Genomic DNA, 19,953 nt, shown 5'->3' with positions numbered 1-19,953 from the left:
AAGATATTTGAGGCTCTTTCTTCTCCCACACAAGAAGCTCACCAAGCGTGACACTTGTTTCTATCGCATGTTACTCACATTCTTTCAATGCAATAGGCTCAAGACTTGGAAGTAGTTTTCACTGAGACGAAATTGTATGCCAGCTTGCTTGATTTAATTTACTGTGCAATTTTTCTTGTCTTTTTGGGATTGCCTAAAGCTGTCAATGTTGATAATGTGATGAATACGGCATGGGAGCAACAGGAATTGCCCTCCTCTTGGAAATTAGGGTTGCTTAAGCTGATACCCAAGCATGCATTATATGAAGAATTTTCTCATTGGAAGCATATTATGCTCATGCTTGTCGTATATAAATTGATGGCCAAAATGCTTGTTAATTGACTCAAGTGCTTTCTACATGAAGGCTTACATCAATCTCAATACTATTTCATGCCACGATGTCAAATTACTAATAACCTCCCCAATTCATCATTGGAATGGAATATGCAAAATACACTCTGCAGGATGTCTTGCTTATGCAAGTTGACATTGAAAAGGCATTTGATATTGTTATTTGGGATTACATTGCCAATACCATGCAACACCTTGGATTTGGGACTAGGCTATTCCGTGTTGTGTTTTGTGTGCACGTTTATTGGATGGATTTCTCACAAAACCTTGGCCTTTGGGATGTTCATTAAGGCAGGGATGTCCTCTCAGTGCTTTGCTTTATGCTATTGCTACACACCCCTTGCTTAAGTATTTGGATTTCTTGATCTCAGTGGCAAATTGCATGGCCTAACATTACCATCTGGAAAGCTCTTTATTGGTCAAGCCTATGCGAATAATTCTTTGTTTATCCATCGCAATCGTTATGAGGATGTACAACACATTATGCATACTCTTCACTTGTTTCGATTGGTGGCAAGCATCAACATTAATTTTTGTAAAACCAACCTATTACCTTTGAAAAGTGTGTGATTGGCATCAGATATTGTGGCCAAGGGAGATTGTTCCTTTTCATACCATAGTTCGCCATTGGGGTTATCCACTGGCTTGGGATATCTCGACTATGCAGAAACTGGACTGGGTACTCCAACGCCTGCATTACTTGGCCATTACATGTACATCTCACAATTGTCCATTGTCTTCTCGTGGCTTATACGTTTGCAATCCCTTATGTCCAGTATTTTGGAGCATTTCTGGCGGACCTTGTCTAACACGAAGCGTATTCGGCTTTTATCTATGGACAAGTTGTGTTCTCCCAAATGGCTTGGACAGCTGAATATTTTGGACTTGTGTCGTCATATTCTGCCCAGAAAGCTATGTTATTGGAGTCCTGGTGGAGCAGCAACAACCTTGGACACTCATGGTATCACATTTATGTGCACATATCATATTGTCACACCATCTTTTGGTCATTGGCAGGCCACATATTGGGACGTCATTTTTGGAAAGCTTGAAGGACACATTCCAGGATGTCCCTTTACTTCTTCTCTCATTGTTGATTGGAAGGCTCACTTCGCATTTGGCATGACATGGTAGACAATCTCCTCCAAGTAGCTTCCTTCATTTGGAGAGTCTTGCATTGGAGCAGGCAATCCTCTTCAACTTTGGTTCAACGATCTCCTCACCAAGTGTGTTTTTCTTTCCTAAAAAGGAATCTGCCAGGTGCATTAGGTGGTGGATGACACGTGTCATGTTTTTATGCAATGTCCCGTTTTCGATAGGATCTTTGCACTTCTCCTCTTTGGCGGGAGATTCAAAAGATGCTTGTTGATCACTCACACATTCCTCCTTTGAATGAGGACTCCCGCCTTTTTGATTGGAATCTTGCTGCTACCAATTGAAATGCAGTGGCAATTTTATGCCCTCCTGCAATTTGATGTGTGGATTGTGCATCATGGTAATCAACTATGGTCTCTCTCCAAGTCATCCTTGTGGTGGCAAGGAACACTATCTAGCATTTGGCAAAGTCATCTACCTTTGAAGGAACATATTTTCTTGTGGTGATGCTTAGTGGGAGCTCTACTTGTTGGCAACTTACTACATGCATGGCATATTGCACCTTCTCGTTGTCTAAGATGCCATGAAGCTGAGGGGATCGAGCCACACTTATTGTGGGGTTGACACTACTCTAGATACTACATTCGGCAAGTGTCGATTGCTCTTAGGCTGCGTCTTCCGTACAACATTTTTCATGGACGGTTTTAGCCATTTGGGGTGCTTCGATCTTTGCATTCTCAATTTGGGTTTTGTAAACCATCTGGCACCATAGGAACTCCTTGATGTTTCAAGGCATTGATGTTGACCCTTTTCCCTTGTCCAAATTCTCACTTGGTTTTCCACATGATGTTGGGGGCATCACTCTTGATGCCTACATGATTTACCTTTGACTGTTTCTAACCTTAGGAGCCTCATGGTGCTCCACCTTTTGTATCTCATGATGCCTACAAGATTTACTTTGACTGCTTCTAGCCTTCAGAGCCTCATGGTGCTCCACGTTTTGTATCTCTTGAGTTTTCCTCGCTCGAGGTTTCCCACCTGTTAATTCCATCAACAAGATTTACCACAAAAAAAAGTGTGTGTGTGTGTTAAGCCTGAATTATCTCAGGCTGCTTTGAACCTAGCTCCCATCATTACTTCTGTAGTATGCACATAGATCATAGAGGAGAATTTTGTTTTAATGTAGGAATGGACACTTACATCCCTTTAAAGTCAAAACACTAGAAAGAGCTTCAAATGTTGCGCAATAAAATTGGACAATCGACAGATGCCCAAAGTTTGCTGTCTATTTGCAAGTCAAACTTTCAATGGAATGATGAAGATTGAAATAAGTTCTCCATACTATGCACCAGACCACTGACTTCTATAATTACTTTCTCCATACATTCAATCCAATTCGCTCTGATCTTTCACCGGTAACTGACATTAATCAACAACGTGGAATGGAGGCAAGGGTCAGGGTAAGCTTTAACGAAATGGCGGAGTATAATCACCTGCTTCCTTATAGCTGATGTGAGATTTCAGTTACAACATTCAATGAGAAATGTCGCAACGATTAGAGAGCACTATCCAGCTCCAGACGCACCTTCAGCATTTCCCTGTTTCATCTCTGCAAGGTGAATGCATTCACGCTGGAGATCCCCAAGAATTTCTCTTACAATCTTAGCAGTTACCCCTCTCACATAACCATTCAGTGGCCACGGCGGCACAATTGCAGGCTCAACAACCTGATTAAATGTTATCCACGAGCCTACTTGTGCTGGCTTCTCTGGTGTTTCGTTGTCCTTCGAATCGGATTTCTCACCATTGCTACTTGCTTCAGAAGGATCAAATGCCTCAATTTTCCATGAGCCAGAGAATTTCCTCATCATGCCTTGCTTTACCAAGTCAAATATCATCTGCCAAGCAAAAAACCTTCAAGCTTACGCCTTCAAAGCACAAAAACAGACTAGAGTTTAGAGTGTGTAGATTTTAGAGTGTGTAGCCAATATACACAAGAGCCTCTACACAAACTCCAAAACAAACACTTGCCGTATGCTGTTTTCTATCTTGCTCGACCAGCACTCTACAGGAAAATGTTCCTGAAATCATCAAAAAGCGCCATCTCCCTAGTTGTTCAACTTCCACGAGCTGCTTATTTCCATCGTCCTGAAGGACTTTACGGTAAGTCACCTCCTGTTTAGTCATACAAAACTTCCAGGTATTAGCGTCTCAAAAAAGAGCTCCAACCTGCAATTCAATAAAGCAGTGATATATTGTGTAGCCAGGTAAAGTAGCCTATGTGTCAAACCTCTTTTGTGTATAAGACAACAAATTTGGATTCACATGCGCACAAGCTCAATCAAAGGAGTTGTGCATAAAATGTTCACGACATACACATATTGGGCTTTGGGTGTAGCCGGAGCAGCATATTTTACAGAGAAAAGAAAGTACTTAGGTCAAAACAGTGGCAAAAAAGCACCGTCTAATGGATGATCATGAGCAACGTTGTCAAGAGACTGATGATTTAGTGATGGTTAATCAGCATGGCTACACATCACGAAAGGTTAACTTTTGAATATGCCAGTATCATTGCATTAATCATGTGATTAGCTATGATCTTTAGACAAGAAACTGTAGGCATCCAGATTTGAAAACTGTTTATGTACCTGCAAACAGACCATGGCAAGCAAAACTGAAGCAGTTTAATGACCTCACCATCGAGTCCATGTAAGTAAAAATTCTGAGATAAAACAAACGGATTCAAGCAGAACTGGTATAACCCTTGTAAGAGGAAAATCACAGAAAGACGCAATGAGTAATGTAAAGGTAGATGCTTTGGGGACATGGGTGGTAAAGTACTAAAGCATGGCTTGTTTTCTGGTGCGCTTTCAGCCAGGAACTGCCGCACTTAACCAAGTGGCTGGAAAAGGTAGCTTTTACCCCAAACAACCAGAATTTACTCCATCAACCAAAACCTAAATTGGCATTTGAGCACTTGTTTGGCAAACGTTGATGATTAAAAGCTGAAGAAGGTGAGGATACCTTGATGTTTTTGAACACACGTCTGTTGTTGGGGTCCGTGATAATGTTATAAACATCATCCGGAGGCAGTGGAACGGAAAAACGAGCATCAATCTGGCAAAACGAGCCTTTCGGCTGGGTCACCGTGAGCACAGGTGGCTCATGCACAAACTCCAATGGTGTCCAGGCATCATCTTCGACGTGTGTTCTACCGTCACCATCTACACCGTCCAGTGCTGTCTCTGAAGCCATCGACCCAGAATCTGCCAATCTCAACACCGCGGTTTATTCAGCTTAGCTTAGCGACCCAAAATGGCACATACTAGATGCATCCACATAATCTCTTTACCAAGTGAAAGCACATGCTAACAGCCCTCAAATCACCTAGTCACAATTCATTTGCGCAAAGAATGTAAGTGAGCAACTGATTTTCGATGAACAAAGCGGTGGAGAAACAGAGAACATGACCACTGTGAAGTCAAGGGTTTCAGAAAGGAAACATGTGCAAAACTAGAATCTGACTGACTTCACTGCTTTATGAAATAGACCTAGACTTGTTTGTGTATAAGATGCCTTCAGCATGGGTCACGTTATCGATGCAAAAGCGAAATCTTTCAACAATGGTAGCTCTATTCTCATCAGAATCCAGCTCTATTCTCTCTCTCTCTCTCTCTCTCTCTCTCTCTCTCTCTCACACACACACACACACACACACACATGCCACAACAAATTTCATCTCTCTAAAAGATCAAGATCAAAACCTCTCTCTCTCTCTCTCTCTCTCTCTCTCTCTCTCTCTCTCAGATTGTGAGCAGGTTGCCTAACCTGTCCCAGATGACGCGCTCGCAGCGGAATGAAGGAGGCTAGAGAAGCCAGGAGGCTACTTGTAGTTTGCATGCTGATTCAGAAATGGGAGCAATCCATGTGTCGCCCTTATTGCTTGATGCCGCCAATTTTAGCAAGGGCTGCTTAAAATGGCCCTGACAAACCCTGAATTGCAGGCAAAACTAGCCGACTCACAGCCAATGTTAATTGTTGTCAATGTCCCTATCACAAAGTGTCAAAGGGCCATGCGAAGAAGGAAATAAGTATGAAGATGGAGATGGAAAATGCAGGTGGAAAGTCAAAAGAATTTTTGTGTTCATATAAATAGGTGTTTTTCTGCTCTTCCATTTTTTCTTTAGCATTTTTTTCTAAGTTCTCTTTAGCGTTTTCCCCTCTCTCTCTCTCTCTCTCTTTCTCTCTCTCTCAATCAATGTTGTATTCATCTTTCTTAGGTAGTATTGTTGTAAATCTATGTGCTTCGTCATTGCCTGCTATTACGTGCTATAGATTAATGCATCGTTTTTCTTGTTTTTGAGTGGAATCTTTGAATTAGGAGCACCGTTTATTTTTTTGAAGCCATTAGGAATACCTTTTTAAGTATGAGTGCGATTTTTAAAAAAAAACTTTAAAATTTGGGAATCTTGAGGTGATGCGTTTTGAGCAGAAGGGTGGAAGGTGAAGGAGTTTGGAGCAGGTGGCGGATGAAAATTTCTCTTCCTCCTTTGTAGCGGAAACTGTCCACCGAGACTCTCTCATCGCTCTACAAAGCTTCTGGAGTTTCTAACCATTAAACCGATCCCTCTATCTGTCATATGCCCTCGATGGGTGCAGGGGAGTGCGCAGGTAGTGGGGCACAAGCCCAAGGCAGCTCTCTCTCTCTCTCTCTCTCTCTCTCTCTCTCTCTCTCTCTCTCTCTCTCTCTATCTTTTGCGGCAAGGGAGCTCAGCTCTATAGGGTTTTTGGATACGCAGTGTAGGACTTGGCTCCTCTCTCTCTCTCTCTCTCTCTCTCTCTCTCTCTCTCTCTCTCTCTCTCTCTCTCTCTCTCTGTGTGTGTGTGTGTGTGTGTGTGTGTGTGTGTGTGTGTGTGTGTGTGTGTGTGTGTGCAGACGGGCAAAATCAACGGGCTGAGACTAAGGCAGAAGCAGAAGCAAGGGGTTGAGGTGGAGTCACTGCAGAGGGGCAGAGCAAGGAAGGGCGGGAGAGCTGCGCACGTAGAGGGGACCGAGGAGACACGTGGGAGAAGGAGGGAGCAGAGCAATGTCGGACAAACTCGCAAGCGTGGAAAATCCACACTCGCCATGGAGAATGAAGCAAAATCTCCAAGGAATTTGGAATCCAACCACATCGTCTACAACAACGGAATCCATGGTCATGGCTTACTTGGTCTCATTACAAGAAACTGTCAACAAGCAAGGTGAAGAGCTGCGTGCACTTGCAATGGAGAATGGCACTTTAAGAGTTCTCGTTGTGGAGAATGAGCACCTCAAGAAGGTCCTTGAAATGCAAACAACACGCTTGATGCATCTTGAGAATGAAGTTCAAGAATGTAAGCGCTCTCTTGTGGACATGAATGTATTGAAAGAGCACTTGAGCAAAGTTGAGAGTGATCATGTATTGAAAGTGGAAACGATAGATACAATACGACATAATGTATGTGAGATGAGAAATGCATCCAAATCATGGGCTGATATGTGTAAGGATAATGTATCTTCTACATCTCCTATCACGCAAGCCGTTGTCCAAGCAAAGAATGTAGAGAATGTGGACACTCAAGAATTGCAAGAACGGCAAAAACACTCAAAGAACATCGTCGTGGAATCAAGGAGGAAAGCATGGAAACACCCCAATCTCTTGCGGTTGCTATTAAAGAGTTTTTTGCTACACACTTTGGCATGTTTGAAATCATAGCTTATGGTGCGCATCGAGTTGAAAAACAAGGAGTCTCTCGCTCGGGAGAAAGACCTATTGTATGTACCATGGTTGATGAGGTAAAAAGAAAGATCATCCTTGACGATAGTTGAATCTACCTCAAAGGAACAAGTTGTAATGTATATGAGGATCGCACTCTTATGCAACAAAATGTACGTTGCAAAGCATATGAAGAAAGAAGCAAGAAGGTTAAGGTGTCATCTCAAGAAGAAAAGTCACTTGAGGAGGATACAAGTCCACCCAACAAATAGGGACACATGATCTATGAGATCAACTTACGCTTGCAAATAAGCTTTTGGAATTGTAACGGGTATCCATGGAATGCGGGAATTGGCATTCGTGAGCTTACCAATGACTCCAATGTGATACTTCTTGTCGGAACATGGGAGCATGATGCGCAACGAATTCTTGGATTTGAAAAATATGATGTGCATTCTTTGATGTGGGCCAAAAATGCAAAGCAACGTAGAGGCCAAGGAGGCGTAACATGTATGACCAAAAAGGGTGAAAGATGTTTCCATTGTCAAAGAAGATAAGTATAAACGCTACTTATGGCTGAAAATCAGCCCACCAAATGGTCAAGTCATGTTTGTGGTTGGTTGCTACATTCCTCACTATGACTCCAACTTTTATGCTCGTTTAGATATGGATAGAGATCAGGCCTTTGTTGAACTAGAGGAAGACATCGTTCATTACAAGGACCATGGTGAAGTCATTGTCTTTGGAGACATGAATGCTCGCACAAATATGTTTCAACACGACACACAACAAGCCGACATGCCGCATGTATCAAGAAGAATGGATGACTCATACATGTATAATCAAAGTTCTAATAATGCAAACGAACTAGATCACTATGGAAAGTCACTTCTACATATGTGCAATAGTACCGGAATGCTCATTGCAAATGGTGTATCTCTATGGCAAGGCATTAATGACTTTAAATGTAGAAAGCACAATGGTGATAGCGTGATTGACTATATGTTGTTTTCAGAAGCCACTCTAGAATGCATACAAAGCTTTACACTTGGTGAATGGAATCCCGAATCGGATCATAGAATGTTATGTATTGACCTCAAGTGTGGTAAAAGACCCGAGCATGTAGCCTCCAATCATGATGTGAATCATTCGTACCTACGTCTAGACTTCAAACGAGCGCTTATATATACTGATATGGTAGACCAAATGTTAAGCATGACAGAGCATCAAGAGAGCCCAACATTAGAATGCAAGTGGAAAGTTTTCAAAAAAGTAATTTGCTCTTGTGCGAAGGAATGCTTTTCAGTGAAACACATGTCTTGCAAAAGGTCTAAGAAGGGTAGCACCAAAAAGAAATGGTTTGACATGGAATGTAGTCAAGCCCGAAAACACTTGCTAAGGTTGGATGCAAGCAAAGACAAGGAATTTTACTTGGAACGTTGACACACATACAAAGCACTTGTTCAAAAAAAGAGGAGAAGGTGAGAAGTCAAAAAACAACTTCTTTTGGCACAAGAGAAAGCACATGCATGTGGAAAGTTTTGGCAAAATCTATAAGGCAAGCGTGTTGAGATCTTTTGTGACTTGACTCTTGAGGATATGTATACACATTGCAAGAACCTCTATGAACAACCCAATGTTGATAAGATGGAGTGTTGTAGCTCCCTTTCGTTTATGCATCCCTTCTTTACCATTGAAGATGTATGCCGCGCGATTGAGAAACTTGCTACTCGCAAGTCAGGGGACCTTCAAGGTGTCAAGGCTGAAATGATTAAATGGACAAGCAAGAAAACACGATATTGGATACGCAATATGTTTAACCTTGCACTTCAGCATGGCTGCCTCATGATTGGAGTGCAAATTGGATCAAACCTTTGCACAAAGGAGGAGATGTAAACAATGTGAACAACTATCGCACTATAATGGTTGGCTCATTGTTATTTGGATGTATCATGGAGATGAAGATAAGTGAATGGGCTGAAAAGAACGGTAAGCATGCGCTTGGTCAAGCAGGTTTTCGAAAGCATCATAGCCCTATTGATCACCTTGTCACTCTTCAAGTTCTTATGGAAGCGTCTCCATTGAAAGAAAAAAAGTTGTATTGTTGCTTTGTGGATTTCAAGAAAGCTTTTGACATGGTACTGCGAGGAAATCTTTGGAGACATATGCAAAGCCTTCAGGTGCCGAGAGAATTTATGCATGCAGTCTTTCGCATCTACCAAAAAGTAATATGTCGACTACGTATGGGAGATGGTATTGTAGGATTTTTTGCAAGCACCATTGGTGTCAAATAAGGATGCCCACTTTCCCCAACCCTCTTTGGGCTACTCATTGATGAATTGGAATGCATGGTTCTTGATTTTATGCAACAAGAAGGCATAGAAGAGGTTAAGATCTGAAATGCGGTGATCATGCTTTTGCTTTATGCCAATGATGTAGTGCTCTTGGCACATACCTTAGAAGATGCACAAAAGCTTATGAGCGTCTTGGAATGGTTTTGCCTACATAGCGGGCTGATTGTGAATGGATCCAAAACCAAGGTTATGCTTGTAAAGACCCTCAATGACAAACATCCATGCATTGTATGCAACAAATGAGCAACTTGAAGTGGTAGATAGCTTCAAGTACCTTGGCCTTGAGGTTCAATCCAATCATAAATGGAAGGATTGTGCAATGTGTTGCTTGGAAGCCGTAAAGAGGGCTTATTATGCATTTGAGAACATGTGCAATGCTGGAGAGATCAAGTGTTGGGCTCTCAAAAAGTACCTCTTTGACACATTCGTGACACCGGTGCTTCTTTATGGAGTGGAGGTGTGGGGTGGTAGCATCGGGAAGTCTACTTGGAAAGAGTTTGAGAATGTCCAAAAGCATTTTCTCACCAACTTTCTCCAAGTCAAGACACAAACACCCTACATGCTCTTACTTCTTGAGTCCGGATCGCTTCCCAATGAGGTCTTGGGCATGCAAAGAGTTGTGGAATACATGCCTAAGACACAACGTAGCCCTTTGTATCGACTTCCTAGAATCACATATGAAGCAAGTCAAAAGGTCCAAAAGACATGCAAGAGCAAAATACTAAGATCAGGGTGGATGCTTGACATCAGGAAATGGTTTAGAAGATGGGATGCATGTCACTTGGTCAAGGATGCGTCGATCGATTCCCAAGTTAATGAGGCCTTCTTACAACGCTAATGTATCATGGCATGGGAGAAATCCAGAGGTTCTCGCTTCAGCAATTACACCACACACATTGCCCCAAACTACAAATCTCTCTTCTTCTCTGAACGAGGTAACCGAACCCATCCCTACATCCTTGAGCCCATCCTATTGAGTGCGATCCGCACCATTGCCTCCATTCGTCTTCGCTCCCATTCTCTACGTTGTGAGATAGGACGTTGGGACACTGGTGAGGAGTCTCATGGACTTTGCACCTTATGCCCTCGTCAAGTGCGAGAGAGTGAGTACCACACACTACTTGAGTGCTCAGCTTTTGACCACATTAGGTCCTCTTTTCCCCATATATTCAGCCATGAGCTCTCCCTACATAACTTCCTCTCCCAACCACGATGTGGGCTCCGTATTGCGATGCTCATTTCAACCATTTTTTACCATCGAGAGTCACTTATGACCTCCACTCACACCACGTGACATGTTAATTTGGTCCCATAGGTCATATTTGACCTCCGAGGACGATAAGAGAACTATCTATCTATCGCTCTCTCTCTCTCTCTCTCTCTCTCTCTCTCTCTCTCTCTCTCTCTCTCTCTCTCTCTCTCTCTCTCTCTCTCTCTCTCTCTCTCTCTCTCTCTCTCTCTCTCTCTCTCACACACACACACACACACACACAGGGTGTGCACATGCAGTGCCGCCGGCGTAAAAAAAGGGCAAAAATCATGCTTGGCCTACTGCCAACGGTGCACGCACATGTCCATTAGAATCGTAGAGCCATCGACAACTGATCGTCGTCGTCGGGATTGACTAACCCTTGTCCTAACGGTCACTGTCGGTGAAACACCGTTTGCTTTGCGGGATGGTCCTTCATTGGTTTTCACCTTCCTGCATTGTATTAGAGCGCTCTCTCTCTTCCTTTCTCTCACTAGAATGCCTGCATGTGCTCCATAAGCAAGGATATCCGCCGACATAGAACACTAACCGCTTCTTCATCGGAGTGCATGTGTGTAGGCTATCTCTCTCTCTCTCTCACACACACACACACACAACCGTGGAGGCCTCTCTTTCTATTCAGAGGCCACTTGTTTGCGCCTCTCTCTCTCTCTCTCTCTCTCTCTCATCACATGTATCTTTGGTCCCATAGGTCATATTTGACCTCCGAGGATGATAATACAATTTATCTATCTATCTAACTCTCATGCGCTTAAACCTGAGAGAAGCCAGTTAGTTGGGGGCTCTTTGAGAAAGAAGGGGGCCGCGGTCTAGGGGGGGGAGGGGGGGGGGGGGGGATTCTTCCCAAGTGTGGAATATTTTCCAACAAGAGCTAGTAGAAGAGATTAAAGTAAAGTATGTGTCGTTGTTTTTTAAAAACTGTGTCTTCAAGTAAGGAAGATACTAGTGAGGAGTATGTATGATTAGTTTTTAGTGTCATCATTAAATAGAAACTTTACAAATTTTTCTAGCATCTCTCTCTCTCTCTCTCTCTCTCTCTCTCTCTCTCTCTCTCTCTCTCTCTCTCTCTCTCTCTCTCTCTCTCTCTCTCTCTCTCTCTCTCTCTCTCTCCCCAAGAAGGGGGACATTGTCGTTTTGCAACTCGAGAAACATGCATGCAATTCTTTCCGTAGCACTACGCTAGTATAGTGCTTGTCACGGATGCGATCTCTTAGAAAACTTCTAGAAGAATCTAGAAGATCCTAGAAAGTTCCAAGAGGTTGAAGCAGAATCTTGTTCTTGTAATCAAGTATTCCTTGAACTCATGTCTCGTAATCTAAGTCTTGTATCAAGTTCTTTTAATCAAGTATTTAAGTCTTGTAATCAAGATTAAGTATGGTATCAATTTCCAAGCTCTTGTATATTGTGAGTGCCGCCTCCTCTTGCTCTCTTCTAGTTCACCTCCTTAAGCACCTAGAAGATTCTTAACCTCCTTAAGCTCTTGTATATTGTGAGCGCCACCTCCTCTTGCTCTCTTCTAGTTCACCTCCTTAAGCACTAGAAGGTTATTAACCTCCTTAAGCTTTAATATAAATAGAGTTCTTGGTCTACAAGCCCATCAATCCTGCTAATACCAGCTGTGAGGCTCCTACAAGGTAAGACCTCTTCCTAGTCCTTGTCTTGTTTTTTAGTCTTGTTCTTGCAATCAAGTTTTGTCTTGTACTCTAGTCTTGTAAGCCCAGTCTTGTATCAAATTCTCTTAATTAAGTGTTCATTCTTGTGTGACCAAGATTAGGTGTTGCAATCAAGTATCAAGCTCTTGTATATTGTGAGCGTCCCCTCTCGCCCTCTTCTAGCCCAAGACGCGCTCATAATAGTTTGACAAGATTCCACTTCTTGATTTTTCCTAGCCATGGAGTCTGTTTTGGAAGGTGTTATATATGTCTAGCTTGCAAAACTTGCATCAACAAATTCAAGAACTACAGGAGATCAATGCACAATTACAAGCGGAGCAACCACACTCCTTAAGTCCGATGGTGCAAGAGCCTCAATGCCAGATCCAAGAGAGCTCCGCAAAGCTAGCCATGGCCATAATAGAACCATGCCTTCAACAAGCCTACTCCGAAATAGAGAGGAGCCCAAATTCAATCCACCTGAAATACCTAGATGGTGCTTCTCAAGTTAGTCGCATTGGCACACATCTCTCAACACGCTTTGGAGAAGTAGTTATCAAAACCAAGCTTTGCAAGCTATGACAAGGCTATCACCCTTTTGCATTCATTATGGAAGGAATGGGAAAGCTTTTCTTTGAGGGTATTTACCGCTATCATGGGCTTCTAGGTGACATTGTTTCAAATCAAGGACCACAATCCACATCAAGCTTTTGGAAAGGCGTGTTCAAGCTTCAAGTGGTAAAGATTAACTTCTCTTTATCCAATCAACCACAGAGTGATGGAAAAACAAAGGGGGTGAATCAATCCTTGGAGCAGTAGCTTCCATATTGAATTAAATATCATCAACACAATTGGAACCTAAAGATGGATGTCCACTTGAAACGCCAAGTGAAGAATCCGGCTACCAAAGATTTTTCCATACATGGACAAAGCATTCATGAAGGAATGACAAAAAACATCATAAAGGCTCAATAGAGTTATAAGAGTATAGTAGACAAACACCACATACAACATCAACCATGCAAGATTGGGGATTGAGTGTGGCTTCTCTGCCATGATCTACATTCATTTCACCCTTTTCAAAAGCTAGATTATCAAAGACTTGGACCGCTCAAGATAATTGGCCAAGTGAATCCAATCACATATCATCTCCACTTCCCACATTATATGCAAATTCATGCAGTCTTCCATGTTTCAATGTTGGAGCCTTATCATAAGTTCATGAGTACCACAAAACATCCATCAAGCCTTGCCCCCATACCAAGAAGCAGACCGCTTCTGATGGAACTCGTCACTAGAGGAGAGGGTATTGTCATGCATGTAAGCTCTTAGTAGAAGAGTTCTAGAAGAAGCTAGAAGTTCCTAGAAAGTTCTAGAAGCTTGAAGAAGAATCTAGAATGTCCTAGAAAGCTCTAGAAGCTTGAGGAAGAACCTAGAAGGCTCTTAGCCTCCTTAAGCTTGAGGAAGCACTTAGGAGATTCTTAACCTTCTTAAGCTTGAGGAAGAATCTAGAAGCTTTTTAACCTCCTTAAGCTTGAGGAAGCACCTAGAAGGTTCTTAACCTCCTTAAGCTTTAGTATAAATAAAGGTCTTAGGCTACAAGCCCCTCAGTTTTACCAACACTAGTTGTGAAACTCCTACAAGGTAAGAAAGACCTCTTCCTATTCCTCGTCTTGTTTTTGAGTCTTGTTCTTGCAATCAATTTTTGCCTTGTACTCTAGTCAAGTTCTCTTATCAAGTATTAAGATTTGTAACCAAGATTAAGTGTTGCAATCAAGTATCAAGCTCTTGTATATTGTGAGCGCCCCTCTCGCTCTCTTCAAGCCCAAGACGTGCTCATAACAATGCTTGCATGCTAGTTTGGCCAAATCTAGGGCAATATGTGATGCATCCTCAATTGCTAGTTTGGCCAAATCTAGGGCAATACGTGATGCATCCTCAATTACTTGCATTTATTGGGGCTAGGCTAGGTGGCACTAGAGAAGGTGGGTAAACGTAGAGGTAGAAGGAGATGAGAGAGGAGGCATTGAGCAAGGCAAAAGTGATGCAGAGGTATGCCAAAGGAAGAAGGGGGAAGGGGCTCTTGATTATTTGACATGGCTCATTTTGTGAAAGGAGGAGAGTAATACCATGTGCTAGTCTCAACCCAACCATGCTATCTTATAGCCTCCCCACAGCATACACACTATCCGGTCGTGATGGTGGCCTTGCCCATAGGACCTTGGAGAATCGTTTTTGTCCTCGAAAACAAACGTAGGAAAACTTTTTTTAAGTGCGGAGACATTCCCCCATGTAGAACCTTCTCCAGGTCTATCTAGGTATTTTACCAACACCTGTCGTCTGACATGATGTCTGGTGCGAAGCTCCTGAGAATCCAAAATCTTTTCGGGTTCATGAGGGATGCTTAGAAATTCTATAATGTCGACTAACACACTTGTGTCAATGACATTATCATTCTTTCCTAGCTATTTTCATAAACGGCTAACATGAAAAACAAGATGAACTCGTGAGTGCTCGAGAAGAGCTAACTTATATGCATGTTTGAGAACGGTAAACGGTCTACAATAACGTGGTGAAAATTTAGCAATTTTTCCCGTCTTCAGACTTTCTAAATACTCCGGAACCTTGAGAAAAACCTTGTCTCCTTCTTGGAAAGTAGCAAGATGGTGATGCTCATCTGCGTACTTCTTATATCAATCGCAAGCTTGCTTAACATTTTTTTGAGAAACTCGAAGCATATCAAAATGGTGTTGGAGAAAATCCTTCACTTTTTGTATCTTCTATGTAGCCAACCCCATCGTACTGGGTGATCTGGGTTGAAAACCGTCAGCATAAATGGAATAAACCCTGTAGTCACATGCTTTGAAATATTATAGGCAAATTTCAATATAGGCAAGTAGTCTTCCCAATTGGTTTGCTTCGTGCTAATGTATGCTCGTAGCATATCCTCAAGCACGTACATAGTGGGAACGCATGCTACAAGATCTATCTTGTAACTTTTTAGATACATAATTATCTTTCCTATAATGTACATATGCATATTTAAGTATAATAATAAGCCTTCTATCTCATCCTATTATTTTTCTCAAGGGTAACCTATCCTTACTTTACCATCAGAAAATACTATGGGAAAAGCTCAATAGCTCCGCCTCTTTAACTTGGGGCAAAAAGCATTGATTCTTTATTTCTACTATCTCATTATCATCTCACACCCTAGCTAGATCCTATATCTAGGGTAAACTCCAATATATATATATTCTATATATTTTTTATACTTTTCTTATATTTCTTTTTAAATAGCTACTAGGAAGGAATCAAATCCTAGTGGGACACTAGGTGGCATGATTTCAAAGATACACTTATTTTAATGCATTATTGCAAGCATGATTACAAAACTTTTTCAAGGAGCAATGTCATGCTTTCATATGGCATGAGGTTTCCTTTGGAATTAATGAAAGTCTAGGCTAAGGGGACCACGGGAAGACTTTTGCTGCCAGAAATGGACCCTATTTTGATGAATTTTTTACACAAGGTTCCAATCCGAATTGGAAAATGATTTTAAAATGAAAATCGTAGATAATGAGCTGAGGTTTTTGCCCATGTTTTTACTTTTTTATTTGGAGCCACGGTTGAGGAGATATGATCAAAATACTGGACCCCGGTCTACCCACATCATGCAGGGACAGCTCATTTCCAACTATTCCAATTCCTATTCACACTGGATCCTCTCTTCTTGTGTAAACCCTTGGGGGTTCTCTTCACCTATAAAAGGGGACCTCTTCTTCCTTGAAAAGGAACTCAAGCATTCAAGCCATTGATGAGAGGAATTCTTGAGGGAGTGAGTAGTAATGCCTAATTGTACTTAGCCCCATTAACATAAGCCCAAGCCTACACTTTCTCCTAGAGGAAGACTAGCCATTCTTGTACGCCTTCCTTGGAAGATCAACTCTAATCAAAGAAGGTGTTGTACTTGGCATATCAATCAACGTGGAATTCTTCCTTCTTCTTCTCTCTCCCATCAATAATGGTGCCGAAGGGTTTCAAGTAAGATGTGTTCTACATTGATGTTTTCTTGATTTCTTATTGTTTTCATTTTCATCTCTAATCCAACATATATATATGTATCTAATCTCATCTCCTTAACCAAACCTATCTCTCTCATTCTTAGTAATTCAGCCTCTCTAGGTTCTCTTCATCTCTTCATTTCTCTCATATCTACATTTCTCACATACTATCCTAAATGAATAACCCACATGATGATCATTTCTATCACTTTCACTCTGTACGATCTATTAGAATTAACGTATGGATTAGCCGAAAAATACACTTTCAACAACGTATAGTGTTTCTCTTTGGCCCAGAAAGGCTTAATGAAATACTTCTATCACTAGATCCCATCATACTACCTCTCATAGACTATAACTTTTCTTTTGACGTAAGCGTAGTTATCTTGCTATGATCCAAGAGTATTTGTACACACAATTAATCCCAATCACTAGACAAAATATATATATTATGGTAAGCACAAAACTACAATTCCAAAGAACAATTCGTAGCCTATTTGGTCAGTCAAGATTGAATGCCATTAACTCATCTATTAACCCTTTCATATTACCCATGATACGATATGACCATAGCCTTGATGTTTTCATTTTCGTATTGTTTTGACATTCTCTTTTGTGTTCTTTCTTTGTGTGTGTGAGTGCAAGAGAGAAAGAGTGAATCTTCTTTGATTGCACTTCTTTCCAAACCCTAGTCTTCATGGCATCTATGGTTTAACTCATTCATATAGTTTTTGTTGAGTTCTCTCACAAACTCTCACAGCCATAAGCCCGGTGCTTTCCTCGCAAGACCGCAAATTTCTCGATATATTTTTGGTGAACCCGAGGCGAATCTGCTAGGGTGAGAGTTTGTGGGTAAGCATGGGTGATCATGTTGAGCAACAGGGTATGCATTTTGACCCAGCAACAATGCAAATGTTTCAAGCATTTGCAATGTTCATGCAACAACAACATGCTACTGAAAGAAGGGAGATTTTAGCAACGAAGGCCATACAAGTGGTCGTCAACATAATGGATCAGTTCAATGGCAAAGATGTAACCAAGTACTTACGCGAGTATGTGAAGGAGATGGAGCTGCATCGCGTGTCTGAAGGTGAGATGATTCAAAGCTTTGAGCTAGTTGTTGCTCTAGAAATTAGGGATCGTGTTAGGGCAATTAAAGATGGGCATGGGAGAAATTGGGAAGAACTCAAAGTAGCTTTAAAGGAGGAATATTTCATGGAGGACTCGGAGAGAGTGACCAAAAGGACATTCTTAGAATGGGTAGTCAAGCCAAAGCAAGGACTATCAATAACAGAGCTACTTAGGGAATTTGAGCGGCGCTATGCACAACTCACTAGGACAGAAAGGGCCACACTAGATGTAGAGAAGACAGATCTTTTCTTACAAGTTGCAGGTAAAGAGTTTCAAGAAAATTTGGAGCTTCTTCTTGAAGATAAAGATGCTGAGCAAGGACTAAAGACCGACTGGAATGAGGTTGAAGGTGCTGTCTCACTGCTTGCCAAACGACAAAGAAGAAGGGACAAGATGGTAGTAAACACTACAAGTCCTTCCACCTCAACTTCTGACAAAATGGTAAAGCCTACTTTTATCGCTCCTAAGTTTGATGAGTCCATGCTAGATGAGCTTGTGAAGGGAATACATGACTTGAAGGTGAAGTTTGCAAAGCTTGAAGAAAAAGGCCAACCATCAGGGCCACTTCCTAGGCAAAGACAACAGCCCAAAGAAGGGTTTGTTAATAGATGTATTTGGTGTGATAGTACAGACCATGTAAGAAGGGATTGTGATGATTTTAGTGATGCTTTGTCAAAAGATGTTGTCTTTTTTAAGGATGGTAAAATCCACTTAAGAGAGACAGGTCTACCCTTGAGAACTAACTTTGGGAAGGGGGGAATGCAAACCTTAGTTGAAGATATGGCAATCAAGCATGCCACCTCTTCAGTTGAGGCAGCTACTTATGGAGTAAAAATTGAACATTTTTGTGATGAAGAGGTGAGTGACCATCATGGTCAAATTTGGCCAAATGTCATGCAAATAGCTAAAAAGGGAAAGCTTACAAAAGAGATTCTACATGAAGCAGGTGATTGCATACATCTAGAAATAGGATGGAATGATCCAGTGGACTCATTGTCAGTGCATGCCTACATTACAAAATGCCAACAAAATGAGGCGATTGTAGAAGAGAAGCGCAGATGTGAGAATGATGATGAAGGACCATCAAAAAGAGCTTCTAGAAGTGGAGGAAGAAGCGACTCAATGCCTTCTCAAACACCCTCAACACAAGGAGCATCTCAACACCCTCAACACAAGGAGCATCTCCACCTGAAGTACTCATGGAGGAGTCTACAACAGGAAAGAAGAAAGAGCCAACAAAAGGTAAGACAAAAGGCCCAACTTATAAACTACAATCTGATATTGAGGTTGCTACAGATTGAAAGAAAGTCTTGGAGGAAAGGATCTTGAATAGAAAGATTGAGTTTACTCTGGGAGAAGTTCTTTGCATTGCAAAGCGTGAATTCCATGAGGAGATCATTGACATCATCAAGAGGAAGAGGCAAACCCTTGCTGAAGTTTCTCGTCCACAGGTTGAAGGGGAAACCTCAAAGACACAAGGGATGCAACTGCAAAATAAGGAGAATGATGGAGCTGTGGTAGGATGCTACCAATCTAGTGGGAGAGTGAAGCAAGTGCATTTCTCAAATGATGATGAAGAAGTTGAAGATATTCCTAGGAGTTATTATTCATGAAGTCATTGGGCAAGGGCTACTACAGAACCTTTGGTCAAGGTAGGTGATCTTGAAGAGCCATTTGTTGCCTTGATTGACCACGGTTCAGAAATAAACATAATGTCAAAGAGTCTCTACAACAAGTGCAAATGACCGATGGACACAGATCATGGCTGGATGGTAAAAGGGGCAAACAATTCATCCGGTGAATTGTATGCAGCATGTCCAGGTGTGAAGGTAACAATAGGTGATGTAAAGATTGACCAAAACTTCTTTGTACAGGATACATCTTCATATCATCTCATCCTTGGACAACCCTACATTGTGAGAGTTTGAATGGAAACAAAGGTAATGGATGATGGTTCAACATATGTTAGGATACGTAGCAAAGATGGTAAACGAGCTATCCAATTTCTCACAGCTTGTGTAAACCATGAAAGAAATCGTGACAACCTCAGAGAACATTCTCTACCAAAGGTGAGCAAAGAGTTTCATGATCATAGGGAAATGATGGGTTTTGGCCAAGTACCATTGTAAAGCGGGATTGAAATGGTACAGAAAGAAAAAGGGTCTCGCCTGATCCAAAAATAGGTGAAGCTTTTTCAACGAGCTCCTTGGTAACAAAAAGTTGGATCAGTATGTTTTACAAAACTTGAAGATTTGAAGA

The 19,953-nt window shown here is 41.7% G+C and overlaps 1 protein-coding gene across 2 annotated transcripts; it reads right to left on the bottom strand.

Moving 5' to 3' along the window:
• Positions 1 to 2,640: 2,640 nt before the first annotated feature.
• Positions 2,641 to 5,554, bottom strand: LOC147460526 (uncharacterized). 2 transcript variants are annotated; one of them, XM_086507887.1, is made up of 4 exons: positions 5,314 to 5,554; positions 4,510 to 4,751; positions 3,517 to 3,660; positions 2,641 to 3,383 (listed from the first exon to the last, which is right to left on the bottom strand). In XM_086507887.1, exons 2-4 carry the CDS (start codon positions 4,738 to 4,740, stop codon positions 3,051 to 3,053), a joined length of 708 nt encoding a protein of 235 aa, XP_086364013.1. In that variant the 5' UTR covers positions 4,741 to 4,751; positions 5,314 to 5,554; the 3' UTR covers positions 2,641 to 3,050. The 2 variants fall into 2 exon arrangements, with proteins under 2 accessions (XP_086364013.1, XP_086364014.1); XM_086507888.1 differs by lacking the exon at positions 5,314 to 5,554 and adding an exon at positions 4,838 to 5,165.
• Positions 5,555 to 19,953: the final 14,399 nt, after the last annotated feature.

The sequence above is a fragment of the Adiantum capillus-veneris genome, chromosome 3 (assembly GCF_014529385.1).
Source record: "Adiantum capillus-veneris isolate H3 chromosome 3, ASM1452938v2, whole genome shotgun sequence".
Lineage (NCBI taxonomy): Eukaryota > Viridiplantae > Streptophyta > Polypodiopsida > Polypodiales > Pteridaceae > Adiantum > Adiantum capillus-veneris.
This window is presented reverse-complemented; position numbering and strand designations above follow the sequence as displayed.

Excerpts from the sequence above, each read along its gene's own strand:
- LOC147460526 (XM_086507887.1), bottom strand. The coding sequence starts at position 4,740 with ATGGCTTCAGAGACAGCACTGGACGGTGTAGATGGTGACGGTAGAACA. Across the intron at positions 3,661-4,509 it reads GTGTGTTCAAAAACATCAAG|GAGGTGACTTACCGTAAAGT; the intron begins GTATCCTCACCT and ends ATGACTAAACAG. Across the intron at positions 3,384-3,516 it reads AAGATAGAAAACAGCATACG|ATGATATTTGACTTGGTAAA; the intron begins GCAAGTGTTTGT and ends TTTGCTTGGCAG.